The following is a 21,242-nucleotide window of genomic DNA, read 5'->3' on the forward strand; positions in this document are numbered from 1 at the left end:
GACTACCCAACCAAGGGACATCCATATCCCACAGCAGACTGTGGGCATAAGCTTAGGCCAGGGGTCCTAGAGAAGGTCTCTGCCTGGGTTCTGAACCACACAGCGGGAGGTGGGAACTCTGGGAAGAACGCTGTGTTCCTCCAGCGACTTGTGGGAACACCGTAGACTCTGCTTTGCAAGCTCTAGTGGGAGCTGGTTCTGAGAGTAAGGGAGTGTGATTATTTATGTGAAGAGCTGAGCAGGAAGCCTGGGTTGGGTGGAAGCTGGGGACAGGGAAGGAGGGGAGGAATAGGAGGAGAAGAAGAAAGGGAGAGGGGGCGGGGAAGCAATATGGTGGAGCTCTGTGGGTGCGAATCTCACTCCCTTAGGAGCAGGGAGAAAGTGAGGTGAATTTGTACCTGTCCACTTCTCAGGAGAAGCAGGTAGCTAGCTTGCTTGGTGACTGACACCGGCCCCTCTGACACAGGCCCACCGCTGCTTCCCCCTCCTGCCAGCCATGTCTGCTGCCCCAGGAGCAGCTCTGTGGTGTAGGGCTGTCTGGCTTCCCAGTGAATTTGAACCATCTGGGATCTTATTAAAGAGGAGATTCTTGGCTTCAAGTTCAGAAACCCTGACATGGGAAGTCTGGCAGGGCTACAGGTTTGTTAGAAGACACTTGAGAACTCCCAAACCTAAGAATTGTTAAGTTTAATTCAGTTTCCTTCCTTACACACTGAGGTGAATGGGAAGTTTAGGGGAAAAAAAAATATCTTCAATGAATGAACAAGCTTGTCAGTGTTGGCCTGTTCCGTGAGGACATGGCGTTCATCGGCGTGCTGGGTCTGGGGCATTTCTAGACTGAGGTAGGAATTGGATAATGGAGTCAGAAAACCTCTCTTCTTTGTAGAAAGGCAGGCTGAACTGTGACCCCACCTTTGAACTTGAAGAAATGATTTTGGAATCCAAACCTCTTCACAAGAAGAAGAAACGTCTGGCAAAAAAAGAGAAGGAGATGCGGAAGAGTGACTCGGCCGAGGTAAGCAATGGTCTGCACCACACCCAAGGTGACAGGGCTCTCGTATGGCAGCTGCCACTCATTGACGTGCCTCTATTAGGGGGTCTTTATGTGCTATGCTTTTTTTACGTGCCAGTAGAGGGGCTTGAACTCAGGACCTTAGTGCTATCCTTTAGCTTTCTGCTCAAGGCTGGTGCTCTACCACTTGAGCCGCAGCTCCACTTCTGGCTTGTTAATGGTTAATTGGAGATAAGAGTCCCAGAGATTTTTCTGCCTGGACTGGCTTTGAGCTAACATCCTCAGATCTCAGCTTCCTGAGTAGCTAGGATTGCAGGTGTGAACCACTGGTGCTGGTGTTCAGTGCCCTGGGTTAAAATCTGGAATCGATAGCCACTAGCTGTACCTTCCTACCCCGGTCTTCTGAGCACAGGCTGCAAGCTTCCACCTTACTTCCAAACCATTAAGGCAGACACAGTGGCAGGACAGTTGTCTTGGAGGCTCAGGGATTCAACTTCTGTCTCTTCCCATACTCTTCTTCATGTTGCTTCCAACTTGAAGCGTCTTTGATATTTCTTAGATTTGGGTTCTTCACTGATGAGGTCTTGTACTATGTCTTTTTTTCTGAGCATTCTTCTTCATGCACTAATGATACCTCTATTTCCTCCCCCCACCCCCACAATGTGAACCTTAAAGACCTGTCTTCTTCAAGAGCACCTTGAATCTGTCCAGAAGGAGTTTATAATTTTCAACAGAGAAAAGTAAGTAGTACCAGGGAGACCAGCAACTTAAAAATGATGGGGTTTCAGGACAACCTGATGTGCAGAGATCTAATTTATTTTAAAACATGTTTTATTTCTGTGTGTTTTGGGTGGTACTGGCATTTGGACTTAGGGTGTCTCGCTTGTTAGATAAGCATTCCGCCACTTGAGCCATGCCCCTAGCCTATGTCCCCCAGCCTCTTTTTGTTTTAGTTTCTTTTCCATGTGAGATTACACTTGGGCCTAGAGCCAATCTCAATATGAGATTCTCTTATCTCTGCCTCTTAAGTAGCTGAGATTATAGAATGAATCACTGTACTTGCTTGATTTTGAGATTGAGCCTCACTAGCATTTTTGTCCAAGCTGATGTGGAGCAGTGATACACCCATCTCTGTCTCCTAGCTGGCATTGCAGATGGGCACTGTCATGCCCAGTTCCATGTTTTGTAATTATAAAAAATTATACAAATGGGGCTGGGAAGGTGGCTCAGTGGTAGAGCGCTTGCCTTGCATGCATAAGGCTCTGGTTTTGATTCCTCAGCACCACATAACCAGAAAAAAACAGAAGTGGTGCTGTGGCTCAAGTGGTAGAGCACTAGCCTTGAGCTGAAGTGCTGAGGGACAGCGCCCAGGCCCAGAGGTCAGGCCCCATGATCAATAAAAAAGAAAGAAAGAAAGAAAGAAAGAAAGAAAGAAAGAAAGAAAGAAAGGAAGGAAGGAAGGAAGGAAGGAAGGAAGGAAGGAAGGAAGGAAGGAAGGAAGGAAGGAAGGAAGGAAGAAAGGAAGGAAGGAAGGAAGGAAGGAAGGAAGAAAGGAAGGAAGGAAGGAAGGAAGAAAGAAAGCAAAAAAAGATACAAATATGTTTTAAGAAAAAAAAACTCTGGAATATTCAGGAACGTTTGTTCTTGTAACAGATTTAAATATTTAATAGGTAATTTAGGTCTAGCATTAGGTTTTTGTTTACATGAAGAGATTTGGGGACATCAACACTGACAGCTGGTGACTGTATTCCCTCCATTCATTCCTTTTTCATTGTGGCACTTCATTTATGCTGTTACCTCAAAAGTTCAGACTTCTCATTTTTCCTTTCAAAAGATAAAACCTTTTTTTTTTTTGTTGTTGTTGTTCTTTGAAGAGTAAAAAGAGACTTTACTAAAAGAGAAGCTAACTTAGCCTTGGATCAAACCAAAAACCTACAAGAAGAGGATGGGCAAGATAGCAATCTGTGAAGGAGCACCAGAATCTTCTTGGGACCCTTCTGGAAAGCTCAGGCCAGGAACTTCAGACTGTCTGTCTACATCAAGAAGGACTGAGAGCTGTTCCTTCCACTCTACGTCTCATGACTTAGAAAATGCATATGAATGTCCTTCCTGGGGCCAGCTCCATACAGGGAAGAGTCCCAGGCCTGAGCTCCTGGATGGAAATCCATCACCCCATTGCCGTATAACCTAGTGCAAGCCGTCTTCATCATTTCTCTGCTTCTCTTATATTTATCTACATTGAAGGGGTGATGTCAGTTGAGCAGTACCCTGCCTTTTTGGGCATTACAATTGTTATTCTAAATGGTTTTTATTTTCATTTAAAAAGGTATAGTTGACTGTAGTTTTGTCCCATGTCTTCTGATTCCACTGTGACATAAGGAAAAGTGGGTATCGTGAGCCTCTTCGGAACTAGACAATGTCACAAAGGGTGCAGGATCCTAAAGGCTGCTTGCACAGGAATAATGATTTCCATGGGTCAGATTAGAAGCAAGTATAGATTTACAGGAACTTCCAGTGGGGTGCTGAAGTTGGCATCCTATCAGGTCCTAAAAGCTAACAAGATCCATCTGTGCACATCTGTTTACAACTTCCTCCTCAGAGATATGGCATTGGTCAGTTGAACTCAGTGATGCTGAGAGAATTTACACCAAGGAAATTGGCAGACACTACAGATCCTGTTTTGTTTGTTTGTTTTTCTTTTCAGCAAATCGGTTGTTAAATATTATCTATTCCACTTACCTTCCTGGTGTGCATGTCCCTTAAGGGCTAATTGTCCTCTGAAGATTAGTAGATGATCAGAGAATATTGAAGCATTGAAAGAAGGTTGACTTCATAGTTCAGGAAACCTCCAAAGTTTGCTTTCCCAAAGCAAACAACAGTTCTTCCCTAACCCTTATGGTGATGGCTAGTTATTGAAATCAGATCCTTTGGTTGACTTCCATGACTAGGATATAGTTATGAACTCATCAGATAGATCATACCTCATTTAGATTGGTGACAAGGTGCAGGGCTGAAAATTTTAGAAAACAAGAGTGACTACTGTATCCTAGGAACTTTTTCTCCTGACAACTTCTTCCCTTCCCTGCACAGAGTAACCATGAAAGTGGAGCGTGCAGGCTCCATACATTGCAGCAGCTTGCCACTACCAGGGTGCCCTCTAGCGTCGGGGTGAAGCAGCCTTAAGTTCTGTTGTAAGTTACAAGTGAATTTGGAATATGGTAACACTTAGCCTTCAAATATTCTTTGCCCATAACATCAAGGAAGTGTCTGTTGCCCCACTGAAGCCAAGTACAATGTATTGCCCATCAATCAGGATATAAGTCCCTTTTCTTGTTTTGCTTTACTCTTTATTTCCATCTTTAGTCTCATTTCGGGGAATGCTAGGAGAACTGAAATAATAAACAGCTTACACATGGATTTATAGGCTAGGATTATAGTAAGATGCTCACACATCTAAGCCAAGTTCATGAACAGAGATGAAAGGAACAGTGGCAGTGTGCCCTTCCCCACAAGAAGAGCAGGCAGAATTTCCTAGTTATTTCAAGCAGTTCTCTTTTTTCCGTTTCCTTTTTTTCCCCTAAGTTTAATTTACCTAAATGTGCATGTAACTCAGTGCTATAGATGTGGAAACAAGAACTTTGTAGGAGAATTTTTTTTTGCTGCCCACTTATGACACTGGGTAGAGTCAGGAAGTGAATGGGCATGGGAGGTGATTGTTTTAATCTCTCAGCCACTCAGATGCCCCAACATCGTCCATGCTGATGAAGGACGTGGGTCTCACCATGGTGGCAATGATCTGGCAGTGGAAGGGACCAGAGCTGACTTGGGCAGCCACACTGGTGGCACTAGACCAGAAGAAGGAAAAGGAGGTGACTGCTACCTACAACAGCAGATAATTTTTGTTTTTATTTTTTGTGTCATTTCTGGGTCTTGAACTTAGAGTCTTGACACAGTAACTTAGCTCTTTCACTCAAGGCTGGCATTCTACCACTGGAACCACTTGAATCTACTTTTGGTTGTTTACTGCTTCATTGGGAATAGGAGTCTCAAGGACTTTGCTCCCTGGGCTTCAAACTGCAATTCCCAGATCTCAGCCTTCTGAGTAGCTAGGATGACAAGCTTGAGCCACCAGCGCCCCACGGCCAACTTACTTTCTGAGGGAAGTCATGCTAAGCATGTAGTGTGGTTATCAACCAGAACTAAACCTCACATAGTCATTTAGGATTTTTCCTTCATTCAGTTAATAGGTCCAGGTTTCTGGCATGGCTGTGAAATGCTACTGTTCTAAGAGCAGCCATAATTTTGTTAAAGAATCACAAGACATCTCTTTCATCTGTTTAATTCAATTCCCTACAGTTCCCACAAGTTATTTTTCTACCATATTTTCCCCCTCCAAACTCTATAAACTCACTGTGACTTTCAGAGGGAAAGATGCCACAGAGAGCGCAGCAGTATACTGGTGACCCGATTCACCCCCTCCGGTGTCCGGAACATTTGCCTTTACCAGCTTCTACCTTCTGTTTGTCTTTACTCAAGTGCACTTGTGCTGTGTCCACACCTCCTAGATCACCTGGGTCCTTCTCTTGCCTAGGACTTGTTTGCTTGCATCCTCTCTGGGGAGCAGCTTTTGGAAATGGAAGTCAAAGGATGTAGGCCCAGGGAAGCTGAGAGGGATTCCCGGGGCGTGGTTCATGTCTACAACTTAAGATGGGATGGAAACCCATCCATCTTTGTAGTTTCAATCCCTCACTTGTATTCCTCATGAGCTGATGTCTGTGCCAGAATAAATGTGGACTTTCAGCCAACTACCACTGACTTCCAACGCTATGGATGCATTCATTACAAAGCAGTGTGGGACAGTCTCATAGATTTCCAGTAACATAAGCTGACACAATAAGTACCAGTGGGATAAGTTGCTGGATAAACAGAGAAAACATTGGTCTGGGTCTTAGCCTAGCAATAACATGTATGCTTAGCATGCATGAAGCTCTGAGTTAGATTCCTAGCATCAGGAGTAAAGAAATGCAATGCATGTTGCAGTACAGAATGACTCTTAGCACATCCCCATCTCTATGTGTTTTCAAGCTGAAGGAAAAAACAATTCCCAAAGCAAACAAAAATTCTTCCCCAAATCCTTATGGTGACAGTTAGTTGCTGGAATCAGATTCTTTGGTTGAATTCCATAACCAGGGGCTGAAAGTTATGAGGTCACTGGATTGACTGCGTCCTATCAAGATATGTGTCAAGAGGTAATGTTGGGAATTTCAGAAAATGATGGCTGCTGCACCCTTTGCTTATGACATTCCTGGAAACTTTTTCTCCTGACCATTTCCTCCTGTACCTGCACCGAGCATCTGAGAGATCAGAGGCAGGCCTCACAGATCGGAACATCCATGAGAGCACATTTCAGCAGGGCCACCGGCTCAAGGTGTCCTCAGGTGGAGGGGTGAAGCAGTCCTGCCCACGGCTCTGGCTCCGATCCCTAACTCCATGGGAGGAAAGGCTGTGGTAATGTCCTGCACATGGGCTGTGGCTGTACTTGTTTTGTCTGAAGTCATTACTAGGGCCAGGACAGCAAAGCATTGCTAAATGAATTAGAACCATCTTTGTATGATAGGAAAGAGAAATGGCTAGTCTTTCAACCATTATAGCTTCCCTAGGTCAGATGGAGGGTACACAACTAGGAAGGAGGAGAATGGATGTAGCTGTGAATGGACCAGTGTTGATGTTTGCAGTTGATGCTGTGAAGCTAAGTCCTTAATGCTTCCAAAGTGGAACACAAAGGCCATTGACATGTATTGGGGGTTTGCTTCAGAACCCAGGTATCCCCGAATTTTGTCAACAAATGTCTTGTTTCCTACTTCTGTCCATGAGATGATTGTGCGCAACCAGCCCCATGGGCCTCACGGATACTAAACATTGCTGTCAAAGCCCAGGCTTCGGTTTTCTGTGCTATTATGAACAGACAACAGATCTGGTAGCCGTTGATGACGCACGTGTGCTATGTCCAGCTGTAGCTGATAGAAATGTGCCTACCTGCATGTATTAAAATGTCTTTTTAACATTATCCCATCGTTTTCCTTGGCAGTGTGATCTCCGTATGTTTGTCTCTTCCCCTCCTTTCCTTCCCTTCCTCTCCCTGTATGTTCTGTGTTTCTCTATTGAGGTTGTCCAAAGTCATCTGTTTTTGCCTCCACTTCCTGTTGAGAAAGACTCCCCTTAAGCAGAGAGTAGCTGGTGGCTGGTGCTAATGGTGTGCCATATGTATACAATGCAGCCCATTTTAACTGATCTGCACATAGAAAACCTCGACTACCTGACATCCAGCATCCACAGCCAGAATGCCCGTTTCTACTTTTTCACTAGTGACCTCAAGCTCATAGATAACTCATACATCACGGTTGTTTTTTTTTTCCCCCAGCACTTTGCCTCTTACCCCCTCTGCAAGTCTCGTCCATTCCATACACTAGTGTGGTAGGTTGGTGTTCCAAGGCCCCATAATCTGGGACAGACACCTCAACTCTTGCAGCTAGAAGAAGCTTCTGCCTAATAAAGCATAGTATGGGCTTTCAGTCATCTCTCAGACACACTATAGTTCAGCTGCCAGCAAGCCCTGAGCACCCTGAGCCTGGCATGGAGTAGTGCGCCCTTGTGATGCTCACTGGCCTCTGCCAGTCATTTCAGCATTCTGCTTTGTGGTTCCTAGCATTAGTAGAACACAAAGTAGGGTCTAGAACACTGGCCTTGAAGAAGGCCAGCCTTAAGGATGTGATCTCTTTTCTACAAGTTGCCCCGGTTCCTTTATCCTCCATCTCTGGCTCATGGTCAGTGCCCCTTTGTGACAGATTAGTAGCAAGAGTTGACTCCAGAAACTTCTTTGGAACCAGCACTCCATGGTGAGCCCTGTTCTATGTTCCCCATCCATGTTCTATCTGGTAGGATGTGATTCACCCAGCACTACCTGCAGCCTCCAGAAGTGTGAAACTTGGTCCCTGCATCTTTCACCAACATTAAGATAATGGTGGTGTAAGATAAACTTCACCACAGTGCTGTGTCCTGAGTTTGCTGACACATTCACGATGCCCTCATACCTACGCAGATCCTTAACAAAGCTCAATTGTTCCTTGCTCACACGGAGCTAGAGGTGTTTCACCAGTTCTGAGCTTGAGTCACAATGTAAGCCTACAGACTGAGGCTTATTAAACATCAAACATTGACCCTCTACTGTATAATAATTCTCTATTGTGCTCAGAGCAGCTTTTGATCATTTTTGAGCACTGTGTTCTCCTGCATCAAAGGCATTAATGCTACCAGCCCAAGAAGAACTCATCACCTATCAAAGCAATTCATTAGAATTTTCTCTCCTAGGGTCTCTGCTACTTTCTCCACCTGTGCAGTCATCCATATTCCTGCCATTTGGCTAAGCATGTAAGTCTTACTGGTTTGAGGACAGTGCAGAGCTGGTGCTATGCCTGAGTTTTCCAGCATCCATCCCTTCTTCTGGAATCACTTATTCATTTTCTTGGTGGGGTAACTGAGTTCACAAAGATCCATGTATGTGACACGTGTGGGTGAGTGATTTGCCCATGCTCTCTCCTGGCCACAGTGACCTCTTCATGATGAACATATGACTCAGAGCTGAGTCACCCAGGTGAATTTCTCCAGCTGGAAGGACGGAAGGCATTGTTCTAGGATTACTCAACAGATTGAGATCAGAACCTGGAGATCTCATGGAAATTTTAGCCCTAATGCAGAAAGCACTTCCCCAAGAAGGAAGCATGCAGACAGAGCTGGGAGGGAAAGCAGCATTCTGCCCTCTGGTGTCCATGATCAACGGGACCATGCAGCCAGGATCCAGCCTTGCCCAAGCCAGTGCCCTAGCACAGGTGAGGCCCCGGGTTAATTTGCCCTCAGCTTTTCAGTTCCACTGGATTTGAATATTTCACACTTACACAACTGAACATGCTTCTCCTCTAACTCCTCCCCGCACCCTCTTCCCCTTCCCCTGCGCTCTCCTCTCCCCCACCGGTTGGTCATGGAGCTTGAACTCAGGGCTCAGACACTGTCTCTGAGCTCTTTTGCTAAAAGTGAGCACTCTTCCACTTTGAGCCACAGCTCCACTTCTGGTGGTTAATTGGAGATAGGAGTCTCACAGACTTTCTGCCTAGGCTGGCTTTTAACTACAGTCCTCATTATCTCAGCCTCCAGAGTAGTTAGGATTACAGGCATGAGCCACCATCTCCCAGCTTTTCTTTTTTTTTTTCCTTTGTAATGTTGAAGAGATCAAATCCATGACCTTGTACCTAGATGACAAGTACTCTGCCATTGAACTACACCCCCCAGCCCTGGAGACAGTTTTAAAGACTTCTTTATTACAGCCCCAGAGCCTTCAACTTGCTGGTATGTATGTACTTAAAAACTCTCAAAGAAGTAGCCATAGCAAGTAATCCTTCCAAAAAAAAAATGTTGTCCATCTTGAGATTGGTGCTAAAGCTGTTCCATACACAGTTGTAGTTTTTCCTCCAAGTGCAGACTTTTAGAAAAGTTATAGATCATTCTTACAAAACAACCCAATAAGCAGGACTTTCTTTCAGCCAATGCCCCAAACACCAAACTAAACTAAACCAAAGCAAAGACCTTTTAGATTCTGTCTTGCTTTATTCCAGCAGGCTTTATTCCAAATATGAATGCTTCCTATGCTAATACTAAATTTGACAGTTCCCAGGAAAATCTTATTTATTCCCCAAAGTTTTAATAATGGTCAAATTAACCATTTAATGTCCATGAAAGAAAATACCAGCTAGGCACTGGTGGTTCACAAATATAATCCTACTTACTCAAGAAGCTGAGATGTGAAAGTTGTGGTTCAAAGCCAGCCTAGGGACACAGATCTGGGTGACTTTCAGCCCTAATTAATAAAACAGCTAGAAATGGAGGTGTGGTTCAAGGAGTAGAAGGATAAAAAGCATTGAGTAATAAAGCCAACCAAGAGTTTGAGGCACTGAGTTCCACCCCCAATACCACCAGCATTAAAAAAAAAAAATAGAAGAAACCCACAAAGGAAATTTTCTTTTTTTGGGGGGGGGGTTCGGTCATGGGACCTGAACTCTGGGCCTGGGCGCTGTCCCTCAGCTCTTCAGCTCAAGGCTAGCACTCTACCACTTGAGCCACAGCGCCACTTCCGGCTTTTTTCTTTTTGCTTATGTGGTACTGAGGAATAGAACCCAGGGCCTCATGCATGCAAGGCAAGCACTCTACCACTGAGCCACATTCCCAGCCCCACAAAGGAAATTTTCTACAGATTACCATCCTCATCATATCTGTCATGTGTAGTAAACATTTGAGTCCCAGGATGCATTGTTAATAGAGTAGGAGATTCGCATCAGATACAGAAGACAAAAGAACCGTGTTGGTAATTTTATAGTCATTTTAATAACCAGGTTTACATTAACAGTCACTTGATGAACTTTTTTTTTTCTTTAAGTTCAGCTAACTCAATACACAGTTTTCTTCACGGTTCAAACCAAACAGCTCTTCAGACAGAGCTACCTCACAGCTAGCACAGATCACAGGGCGGTTTACTGTCTGTCCATATCCACCAGTCACAGAACTGAACACCCACACACCATGTCGCAAAGGGGGAATTACAAGGAATGCGGGCTGCCCAGGATGGCCTGGGCCAGCCAGAAGTGCATCTGGGACTCAAGCTGGGGTGCATTCATGGGGGAAGGGCCTGGGGTGTTGGGGCAAGAACCAAGATTGGGAGCCATCCACTTGTGGGAAGGGACTTCTCATGGTGAGCAAAATGGAGTCCAGGCTTAGGATTCAAAATGACTGTCAGAATGGTCAAGAAGAAAAAGACTGAAAGATGACTGCACTTTGGAACAAAGCCATTTGAGGGATGAATCATCCCACTGGCTTTAGAGAAGTAAAAGAAATATCTCTACTGGAATGGTTGATTCAATAGTTCTACAGAGACCTCCCCAAATGCCTAAGCTCATGGCCCTGTCAAACAGAAAGCCCCAACAGATTGCTAGCTGAGCTTAGCAGCAATGAAAGAAAGTAGGAGAAGAGCAGGTCATCCTCAGAGAGGGGTCAAGCCAAGACACAGGATGGCAAAGCTGGCTTGAGAAATGGGCAGGAGACCCATACCCATACTCCCTCTCATGCTTAAGTAAGATGTCTGTGAACATGGAGGGGACTGAGGACACAGGGCCATGTTCTTTCCTTCAGCCCATTGTTGAAGGGCTATTTGATTCGTCTATGTGGCAGAACAAATGGAGAATATTTGCCAGGTTAAGAAAATAGCGAGTCTATTTTCTAGGGATTCACAGGAAATTCTCTGCTTGAACGTTTACTATTGGTAAGTAAGGAAAGGGAGACTTTCGAAAACTGTTGCTCACCCAGAGGGCAAGAAAGAATTGTTGTAGACTATACACTTGAGGTTGGATGCTGCATTTTGAAGGAAGATTCATTTCCATGGCATAAAAGAGACCTGGAGGGATGGGTGTGGCTCAGGGCTGGCTGAGAGCAGAGCAGGTGCTGAAGTGGATGCTCAGACTAGTTTACTGACATGTCTTTTCCTCCATCTGGTGGCCATGGCTGGTATTACAACCTACCCTAAAGTCCAGCCTGCCTTCTGAGGTATATTTATATATATGTGTAAATGCTTCCCATCTAGCAAAATCCCTTTCTATAGAAAAGTCATTCTGACTCATATCTTTGAATTATAAGTTAAAGCTACACGTTCCCTTTTTTGCTTAAGGTTTTCTTTTAAAAGAAAAGCACCACGAGAGCCTTAAAATAGCACAGTTGCATATTATAAGGTGATAAGAGTATTTCTTCATGATTAGAACAGAAAGGAATTTGCCAGGGGAAATCCTCTTCCTTAGCTATTTTCAAATCCTTTTTCAGCCAAGTGTTTCTCTGGTGTTCAGCTTATTACAAAGTCTGCAGTTAGGGATGGAGTTGCAGCACCGTGGTAATGTTTGCCTAGCATGTGTTAGGCCCTGGGTTCAACTGCCCAGCACCGACAAACAAAAACAAACACACACACACACAAAATCAAAACCTGCAGTCAGACAATGGTTTCTCCTAAGTACTTAAAAGGTGTTTGAGGCCTGCTCTTCTCTTCAAAGTACTTAGACTCAGGGTTATTGGTTCTACCACATAGGTCACCAGGGCACAGAGCTCTGATTCCATGTTTTTTCCTACATGAGAATGTCTTGATTTTACAGATTCTTGCCTTCTTCACAGACCTTGCTCCAAAGCTGGGCAAGAGGTCTGAGAGGGAGATGGACATGACCTCTGACAAATGGCCCCTTCTGATTTCCTGTTCCTCCTCCACGAGGAAGGTTATATCCCATAACTCCACTTGTGTAGGAGATTTTAGTACTGTAACAAAAAGTTACTCTCAAGGGTCTGCTAATGGAAGAGGAAAGAGGTGGCTTGTGATTGAAAAAGAAAGATGGAATCAGAAGTTACAGGATACGTTCCCTCTGCTCCAGACTGATTTTTTCCAGATCCCTGTTTTACTCTCCTAACAGCAGATTCCCCATGAGTATTAAAAAATAGGGAACACCTAATGAAATCAATTAAAAATCATCATAGTCAATCATTGACATTCCTCAATCTCAAACTCGCCATGGTTGATCTCTCCTCCCCTTCGTCACCATGTCCCATCAGAGCTAAAGCCCTAACTCAGGATGTCAGAAGCGTGAGCTACTTCTGGGTTTGCAAAAGAGCCTGTCCTGTCCTCAGAGGGAGGCATTGTAAGCCGCTGTGCCTCTCCTCACTGGGGCCTGTGCTGCGCTCAGTCATCACCTTCTAAGAGGAAGAAGACGAGAGCATTGCCGGCTCCATCCCAGTCGCTCTTCCCATCCCAGGAAGGGGAGGATTTGAAAGCAATGCCAGGAAAGAGGCCCAAGCCAACACCAGCATCATCAAGCAGGTAGACAAAATTACTGGATTTTGGTGTATCAATAAAGCGTTCAAAGAAATGAAATCTAGTAGGAAGGGATGTGAGACAAGTTCCAGAATGCAAAGACTACCTGCCTTCTTGGAGGGACCCCAGAGGTCCCCAGTTAAGCAAGGGCAGCCACAAGTAGCCATCTTCCATGGAAATTAATAACATGTCCTCAACACAATGCCCACAACACTGCTGCTCAGTCAGCCCACCCACCTCCCTCCTACAAGCCCCACCCCAGCCCTTCTTCACCCTCTGCCTTGCTTGGAGCTCCCACCACCCACTCACCCCAAATAACCTGTGTGGCTTTTAATCGTGTCCCTGACCTCCCAGCTTTGTCTGTCCCTTTGTCATATGATGTAGCACTACACACGCTCTCAACACTATGGGATAGCAGACTCTTTACCTTAGTGGCCTGTCTGATTGCATGCATGTCAGTGGGGGAAAGGGGTCAAACAAATCAAGGCTATGCATAAACAGAAAAACAAAGCAATATTGGTAAAGCTAGGCAAGCAAGCGTAACATGGATAAACATAAGGCTTGAGGCTTCTTGATTCTTTAGATCACAACCGTTTGGATGTACTTTGCTTCTTAAATAATGGTGTGGACCATTTTGGCTTCAAAACAATCTCTTCTTGCTTCTTTGCACCTGCTCCCCCCCTCCTCTTTGGGAAGGAGTTGCTTAACTCAGAGATGTGATATTAGAGCGGCCTCCAGGGGGCGCCACAATGCGCTTGCTGGCAGAGCGGACGCCCTCATCCACTTGGGTGCCTGTGGTTGGAAATAAATTCCCAGGGAGAAATAAGGAAGGAGTAAAAGGCAAAATGATTACTTTGAAGAGAAGTAGGTAGGAAATGTCTGACTGGCCTAAGAAACTCAGAGTAGACCTTGATCTCTTCATAGTTACTTCCCCTTCCTTGGGACAGTGCTTTCTGGTAGGAACAGCGGAGTTTCTATCTAGCCTGTATCTGCCCCTGAACTTGACAGCGTTTCTAAGAACGCTGAAAATCAGGAGGCGAAAGACTGCTGCCTAACAGTAATTGTGGCTAGCAAAGCTTCAAGAGCCTCCACAAGTAATCCCATTTGAGCCACGTGAGTCTTGTTTAGGGACAGACTATTGTTTCTACTCACAGGGGAGGAGGGAGGCCAGAAAGCTAGGTCCCTTGCCCAAAGCTTGAAGGATCCTGACCAGAAAACAGTGAGTGGCCAGGTCCATTTCCCCATGAAAGGAGCCTTGAAAAATGCTCTTCCAGCCCTTATTCTTCTTCTACAAGCCATGGGAGTCTCCCTTTAAACACACCTTCTCTTTCTTATTATCCTGATTCCCCCAAACCTACATCTCCCATCATAGGGAAGGGACTCTATGTTTATTTCTCCCCAGTGTAGACCATTGACTGGGGAACAATTGAACCATAATTTTCTGTTCCTATCAGGGAGTTCTTAAAGAACAGGTCAGATAACAATATGAAAAACACACAGTAAAAGTTAAAGCTGTGGAAGCTACTATTATTATTACCAGGGAGAGAAGAACACTAAAACTGTAAAGTTATAAGAAGCTACTGCACTTGGAGGATAAAAATAGAGCTATTTTTTTTTTTTTTTTTTTGGCCAGTCCGACTTGAACTGAGGGCCTGGGCACTCTCCCTGAGCTTCTTTTGCTCAAGGCTAGCACTCCACCACTTGAGCCACAGAGCTACTTCCAGCTTTTTCTGTTGTGGTGCTGAGGAATCAAACCCAGGGCTTCATGCATGCGAGGCAAGCACTCTACCACTAAGCCACCTTCCCAGCCCACAACAGAACTATTTTTATAAATCACAGGAGCACACTATGTGTCATAGAGAATCACGATCACTTCAGCTCCTCTGTGCTGCTCTCAAGCAGGTCTGAGCTCAAAGCATTTGTTGTCATTTGCATTTGACCTTGAACTTGATCTCCAACCTGACTAGTCCTTGTCTGACTTCCTCGCCAGGATATTGTTCAGCTTCCAAACCTTCCTGCTTCTCCCTCCTAGCCTTTTCCTCAATAGGATGCCAGCACCAGGCTGGAGACACATGAAAGACCACCCCTTCTTCCCTCCCCACCACCCCCTCCCCTTAATAAATCTGTGCTGCTCACCTGACAGGCTGAATCCTGACTGATGCAAATTCCTCACAGGTGGATTCGGCCGAGTGGGAGAGCCCCGGGTAGAACCGGCGGGAGTCCCTCCTTTAGGGGTGGTGGTCAGATCAAACACCGGCCCATCGTACATGCCCCTTGGGACTGCGTGCAGGTCTCCCATCTGCAGCCAGAAAGACACGGGTCACCATTCATTTATGACAGATCGAGGTCTGCATGTACATCGCTGTGAGCCCAGCGCGCACGGGATTTTCTACAGCTGGGCTTGTGTGAAGGAGAAGGCAAGGTGGGAAAATGCCTGGTGTGCTGGGGATGACAGGGTGGGCAGGAGGGAGGAGCCCAAGCTGGAAGTGTTACCACACGGGCCGGAGCCCAGCCATCAGGAACTGAAGCCATGTCAAGCAAGGTCTCACAGGCCGGCAACGTGGGGTCACATGGGAGTTCTACCTTTAGAGCACACATCAGGAGGACCAGGCCTTGAATGAGAGTCTGTGGTCTGACCCCACGGACTCTGGCTGTGGGGCCAGCCAACAATGTCAACCAAGGGCAGGCATGTTCAGGGCAGGGCCTCAGGCCAGATGCTGGAGTTTGTATGGTCCTTTAAATACGATGCTTCCCTCAGAGGGACTCACAGTCTAATGGACAAACACTGCAAGACCATACCTGGTGGCAATGGGCCCAGGGTCCAGCACACAGCCTCTACCCACATTGGATCATTGGCCACAGCAAGGCAAGGAGGCCATGCTGCTAGCCATACTTGAGTGTAAGGATTGAACACAGCTTGACAACAGAAGTCCTGCCAGAGCCTTCCGTCTGTGTTCATGAAGTGGACAGGCTGGCAAAAACACACAAGCCAAGCTCATCAGTGTGTGTGTGTTGTGGGGGGAGGGGGTCCATGGAGCCATGATGATGGTAACTGCTCCTTAAGGAGCAGGCCCAAGTCTCTGTTCTGGAATCTAAGTCACATCCGCAGAAATAAGGAGTGAACACTAGGGAAGTTTGAGTCTTATTTTCTTCTCTGTTAGGTCCAAACTGGACACATATAAAATGTGAGTGTGAGTCTATGTGTATGTGTGAGAGAAAGACAGAGACAGAGACAGAGAGACAGAGGGAGACAGAGCGAGAGTGTGTTTAAAATCAAGAACTTAAGCGAGTTTGTATTTCACTCATGGTAGCTAGAAGTTGTCAGCATTTGCGCCATTGAACAATACTGACAGGCTGGAATAGGATGGGTGGATGTGAACTCTGGTGCTTATTGTGAGCCATTAAGAATATCCAGGGCTCGGGCTGAGAAGGTGGCTCAATGGTGGAGCGCTTGCCTTGCATGCATGAGGCCTGGGTTCGATTCCTCAGCACCACATAAGCAGAAAAAAAGCCGGAAGTGGCGCTGTGGCTCAAGTGGTAGAGCACTAGCCTTGAGCTGAAGAACTAAGGGACAGTGCCCAGGCCCAGAGTTCAGGCCCCAGGACCAGACTCAAAAAAAAAAAAAAAAAAAAAAGAATATCCAGGGCTCATACCGGTGATCCTACCTAGTCAGGAGACTGAGAACTGAGGATCACCGTTCAAAGCCAACTTGGGCAGGAAAGTCCATTAGTCTCTTATCTCCATTTAACCACAAAAAGCTAAATGTCGAGCTTGTAGCTCAAGTGGTGGAGTAATAGCCATTAGCACAAAAGCTCAGGGACAGCCCCCATACCCAGAGTTCAAGACCTGGGACCAGTAAAAAGGAATATATATCATATATATATATATATATTATATATATATAATATATATAATATATATATAATATATATATATATAATATATATAATATATATAATATATATAATATATTATATATATATATATATATATATATATGAATGATAGTAGTGGAGCCTGGGCACTGTCCTTAGTTTATTTGCTCAAAGCTACCACTCTGTCACTTGAGCCACAACTCCACTTCTGCTTTGTGGTGGTTAATTGAAGATAATAGTTTCACAAACTCACCTGTCCAAGCTAGCTTTGAACTAAGATTCTCAAATCTCAACCAACCTGAGTAGTTAAGATCATAGATGTGATTCATCAATGCCCGGAGAGAATCATTTACTTTCATACAGATATGCTAACATTATACGCAATTAGTCAAAGTTTACAGTATTTAAAATAAGAGTACTATAAACATTAGAGAAATTCCTTAGGGAAAACAAAAACAAACAAAAATCCCCCAACTATCTCGGGCAAAAAAAAAATGTTTCATTATTCCCTTTATCACAAGAACACTTATTCATTTGTTGTCCAGGGCCAGGGGACTACTGTGAATCTGTGTGCGTATTTAGGGAACACAGATGCTCTGGGTCGCTTGGTCTCTTAGTTTAAACAGAACTCCTTCATTTCAACAAACACTTTCCAACCTCTGGGTCCCACCTGCTCCTTACCTTCCTCCTGGCTTTGATGCGCTTATAGACATAGTCAGAGAAGGGGCTGCAGGGGATGAAGCGGCCAGCTCCCTGGGTCACATGCAGATTGCCGTCTTCCATCATGATCTTGCCCTGGCAGATGACCACCAAGGGTGCCCCACGCAGCTCCATGCCTTCAAAGATGTTGTACTCTGCAGCCTAGAGATGGGGCAGAGGACAATGCCACGGTGGGTACAGGAAGGGGAGAACAAGGGCATTTATTTCCTGCTGTGTTTGGGACCCTGCCTCCGATGACCGGATAAGCCAGGGAAAGCTCTTGGTGAGTCTGTTGCCTTCCAGAAGGGAGGAGACAGCAGGAGACTGCCACTCGCTAACTGAAGAACGGACTTCTGGCAAAGAAAAATGAAAGTCTGAAAGTGGAAGTGGGTTTCCCTGCCAGCGAGGTTCTAGATGCTGTGTATGGAGTCTGGTGTGGAGTGGGTGCATAGAGGGGTAGCGTGGCCCTTTGCAATCACTAGGTCAACTTTATATGCCATGATGAGATGGGATGGCTGACCAATGGTGATTACCGACACATAGGATTGCTCCCCATCTCTTTTATTTATTCAATGAAGGAGAGACATTTTTGCAAAAAGACTCTATCAAGTTTGGAGTTAAGGTATTTGGGTTAACTAGCTTCACCATGGACTGACTGCATGAAATCCTTAATCCTTTACATTTAGAAAATGGGAATAATAATAATAGTGTCGATTGGTGGGAGGCTGTTATGAGATTTGGTGAATTAAAAGCACAATGCTCGGTCTGGCCTGGGTGGGCTCATCTCGGTCATCCTAACTACTTCAAGAGGCTGAGATTTGGAGGATCACAGTTCAAGGCTAGCCAAGGCAGAAGAGGATGTTAGATTTCATTTTGAAAATATCTGGCAAAAAATTGGGCTGGAAGCCTGGGTCAAGTGGCAGAGCACCAGCCAATCAAATAAGTCAAGCTAGCACAAGCCTCTGAATTCAAGCCCCCAGTATCAGGGAGCACAGGGCTTGATAGGTAAATGCTTTATAAACAAATACCAACTCTTTACTAACAAATATTAAGTACCTTATATAGGCATTGGGCTTTGGTTTTTAATCTACATGAAAACAAACACATGACAACAATACTAATTCTTTCCTTAGTCTCTAAACAAGAAGCCTGTCTAAGCCTCCTTAGTACTGCTAACACACAGGATTTGGGGGAGCCTCACAGACCCCCCCCAATCCTGGTGAGAGGAGGAAGAGCTGAGCCATTGTGCTGACCCACCTATCCTGGACATCAAGAGCAAGAAATACAGTTTATGTTTTGAGCCACTAAGATCTAGGATGGATTACGATTGCACCTTGAACAAGTCTAACTGATAGCATACCATGTATACACACTCCTGACATAGCTCTGGGCATGAATTCCTATCACCAGCCCAGGCCTTACCGACTGGTGGTTCTTGGCAGAGACGATTTTCACAGCATCTGGATCCCAGATGACCAGGTCACTGTCAGAGCCCACAGATATCCGGCCCTTGCGAGGATACAAGTTAAAGATCTTGGCAGCATTTGTGCTTGTCACAGCCACAAACTGGTTTTCATCCATTTTCCCTGTGGCCTATAGAAATACACAAAGCATATAACTATATCTGACTCTATCTCTATATTCCCTGTATCTATTGACACTGGGCTTCCAAGCTCAGAGGAAGATGAGCTCAAAGACCGGAAAGAACTGAGGGCCCACATAAAGGTGAGCATACAGGCTGGGTAGTCAGACACAAGGCTTCAGGTAAAAGGTACTGTCCTGGAGTATGTGTTTTCTTCTGAGCATGCACATTTTTACTTATTTATTTATTATCCCACAAGGAATTAAAAAATGTAAAAAAAAAATGTGATTGTGATCCCAGTCTTTCGATACATGTGTGTACTTGAAATATGCTGTATCTGCATCAGAATAGTTAAGATGCTCATCCTTGAGTAGTAGAATTACGAGAATTCCCTCCACTTGGGATTGAAGTTTAAATGTAGAGTCTTCTGCTTGCTAGGAACGTGCTTTATTACTTGAGCTATGTCCATCCACCCTCTTTGCATTCATTATTTTTCCAAATAGGGTCTTTTTGCCTGGGCAATCCGTGACTGTAATCTTCCTGCTTATACTTCCTGCATGCATGGCTGGGCTGAAAGCTGAGTCATCATACCCAGCTTTTAATTAGTTGAGATAGGGTCTCGTGAAGGTTTTGCTCATGCTGGCCTTGAACCATGATCCTCTTCATCTCAGTCTCCCAAGTAGTTGGGATCACAGTCGTGAGCCATTGTGCCTTGGTAGAGACCATTTCAACTGTTTGTTCTGTTTTCATACATGCACTTGTGTGAGGTTTCCAAGTGTTCTTTATGAAGCAAGCAGTATGTTGGCAACTTAATGAATGATACACCTGTACCTCTTTCAGGATGGGGTTGTGTTCTAAGAAGTGTCGGTAGAAGGGGCTGGGAAGGTGGCTCAGTGGTAGAGCGCTTGCCTTGCATGCCTGAGGCTCTGGGTTTGATTCCTCAGCACCACATAAGCAAAAAGAAAAAAGCCAGAAGTGGCGCTGTGGCTCAAGTGGTAGAGTGCTAGCCTTGAGCTGAAGAGCTGAGGGATAGCGCCCAGGCCCAGAGTTCAGGTCCCACGACCGGACCCCCCCCCAAAAAAAAGTGTCAGTAGTGATTTCATTATTGTTTGCTCGCTCTTGAAGCAGGCTAGCACAAAGGAAGACAGCTCTCATATCCCTCAGTAATTTTCTGGGACCACCTATGGGATCCATCACTGAGTGTAATTATGTAATTATGTAATTCTCAAGCATGAGTGCCTAATATTATTGCTAATAATTTCAGATAGTGTCAGGATACATAAACCTACTGATAAATACAGAACAGTGTAGAAAAGACAAGCTATTTGAGAGACAAATATATATATAAATAAATAAATAAACATATACATATATATATATATATATATACTTTCTGTGATCTCAATACGAATGGCTTGAGTACAGGAAAGACTAAAGTTAAAAACAAGCCTTGAGCTTACTGGGAGAAAAGAAATTCAGTGAATCACACTGCATAGATGAATAGGGCATTAGTTTACATATATTCTCTTTGGCCCTGAACATGGGGAAGTGATCAACTGAATAAATCATGAGTTGGTTACTAAAATCTTTGGGAGAGTCTCCATTTAAGTGTCTGCTTCTTTCCACAGCAGACACTGATGGACAGTCTCCTGAGTTCACCTGTAATGCAGGGAATCACTAGGGAGTAGCGTGACTCCTGGCACAGACTCATTGCTTACCTTTTTTTAAAAAAATGTAAATATGTAAACATTTTTTTGTCAGATCACAAAAATCTGTTGCCCATAAATTACTTTGTGAAGAAAATAAGCTGCTGTCAGTTCATTTGGCAAACACACATTAGACAGCATATTCATGCTTTCCATTTTCAGTGCTCTTTCAAAGGAAGTCATAAAACTCTCCAAACAACAACAAAAAATAAAGAATTAATTCATTGGTATTTTAAATCCAGTCATTCATAGAGTCGGTTGGAAAAGTTTTATGACTGCTACTTGGTTCTTAACCTTGGAATACTTCTTCCAGTTCTACATATCTGACTTGGTGACTAGAAGGCAAGTTCCCAAACCCGTTGAGTCTCCTGCCTCTGAACCTCTTACTGCAGGTATGAAATCTCCCCTGCATCTAGATTGTCCT

At 44.8% G+C, this 21,242-nt stretch overlaps 2 protein-coding genes across 4 annotated transcripts in view; one reads left to right on the forward strand and one right to left on the reverse strand.

The window, feature by feature from the left end:
* Stk32a (serine/threonine kinase 32A) overlaps positions 1-3,286 on the forward strand; it is a 123,377-nt gene extending 120,091 nt beyond the window's left edge. For both annotated transcript variants that reach the window (XM_070036001.1, XM_070036002.1), the window contains 3 exons: positions 887-1,015; positions 1,688-1,752; positions 2,887-3,286. In XM_070036001.1, coding sequence (XP_069892102.1) covers positions 887-1,015; positions 1,688-1,752; positions 2,887-2,980 — 288 coding nt within the window. In that variant the 3' untranslated portion in view covers positions 2,981-3,286. The remainder of the gene's footprint in view (positions 1-886; positions 1,016-1,687; positions 1,753-2,886) is intronic.
* Positions 3,287-10,425: 7,139 nt separating this feature from the next.
* Positions 10,426-21,242, reverse strand: part of Dpysl3 (dihydropyrimidinase like 3) — a 109,213-nt gene continuing 98,396 nt past the window's right edge. For both annotated transcript variants that reach the window (XM_070036329.1, XM_070036330.1), the window contains exons 11-14: positions 18,953-19,123; positions 17,513-17,692; positions 15,093-15,255; positions 10,426-13,748 (exon numbers count right to left, since the gene is read on the reverse strand). In XM_070036329.1, the coding sequence (XP_069892430.1) occupies positions 13,660-13,748; positions 15,093-15,255; positions 17,513-17,692; positions 18,953-19,123 (603 nt within the window). In that variant the 3' untranslated portion in view covers positions 10,426-13,659. The remainder of the gene's footprint in view (positions 13,749-15,092; positions 15,256-17,512; positions 17,693-18,952; positions 19,124-21,242) is intronic.

This window comes from Dipodomys merriami, unplaced genomic scaffold, assembly GCF_024711535.1.
Source record: "Dipodomys merriami isolate MVZ:Mamm:240054 unplaced genomic scaffold, mDipMer1.0.p SCAF_27, whole genome shotgun sequence".
Lineage (NCBI taxonomy): Eukaryota > Metazoa > Chordata > Mammalia > Rodentia > Heteromyidae > Dipodomys > Dipodomys merriami.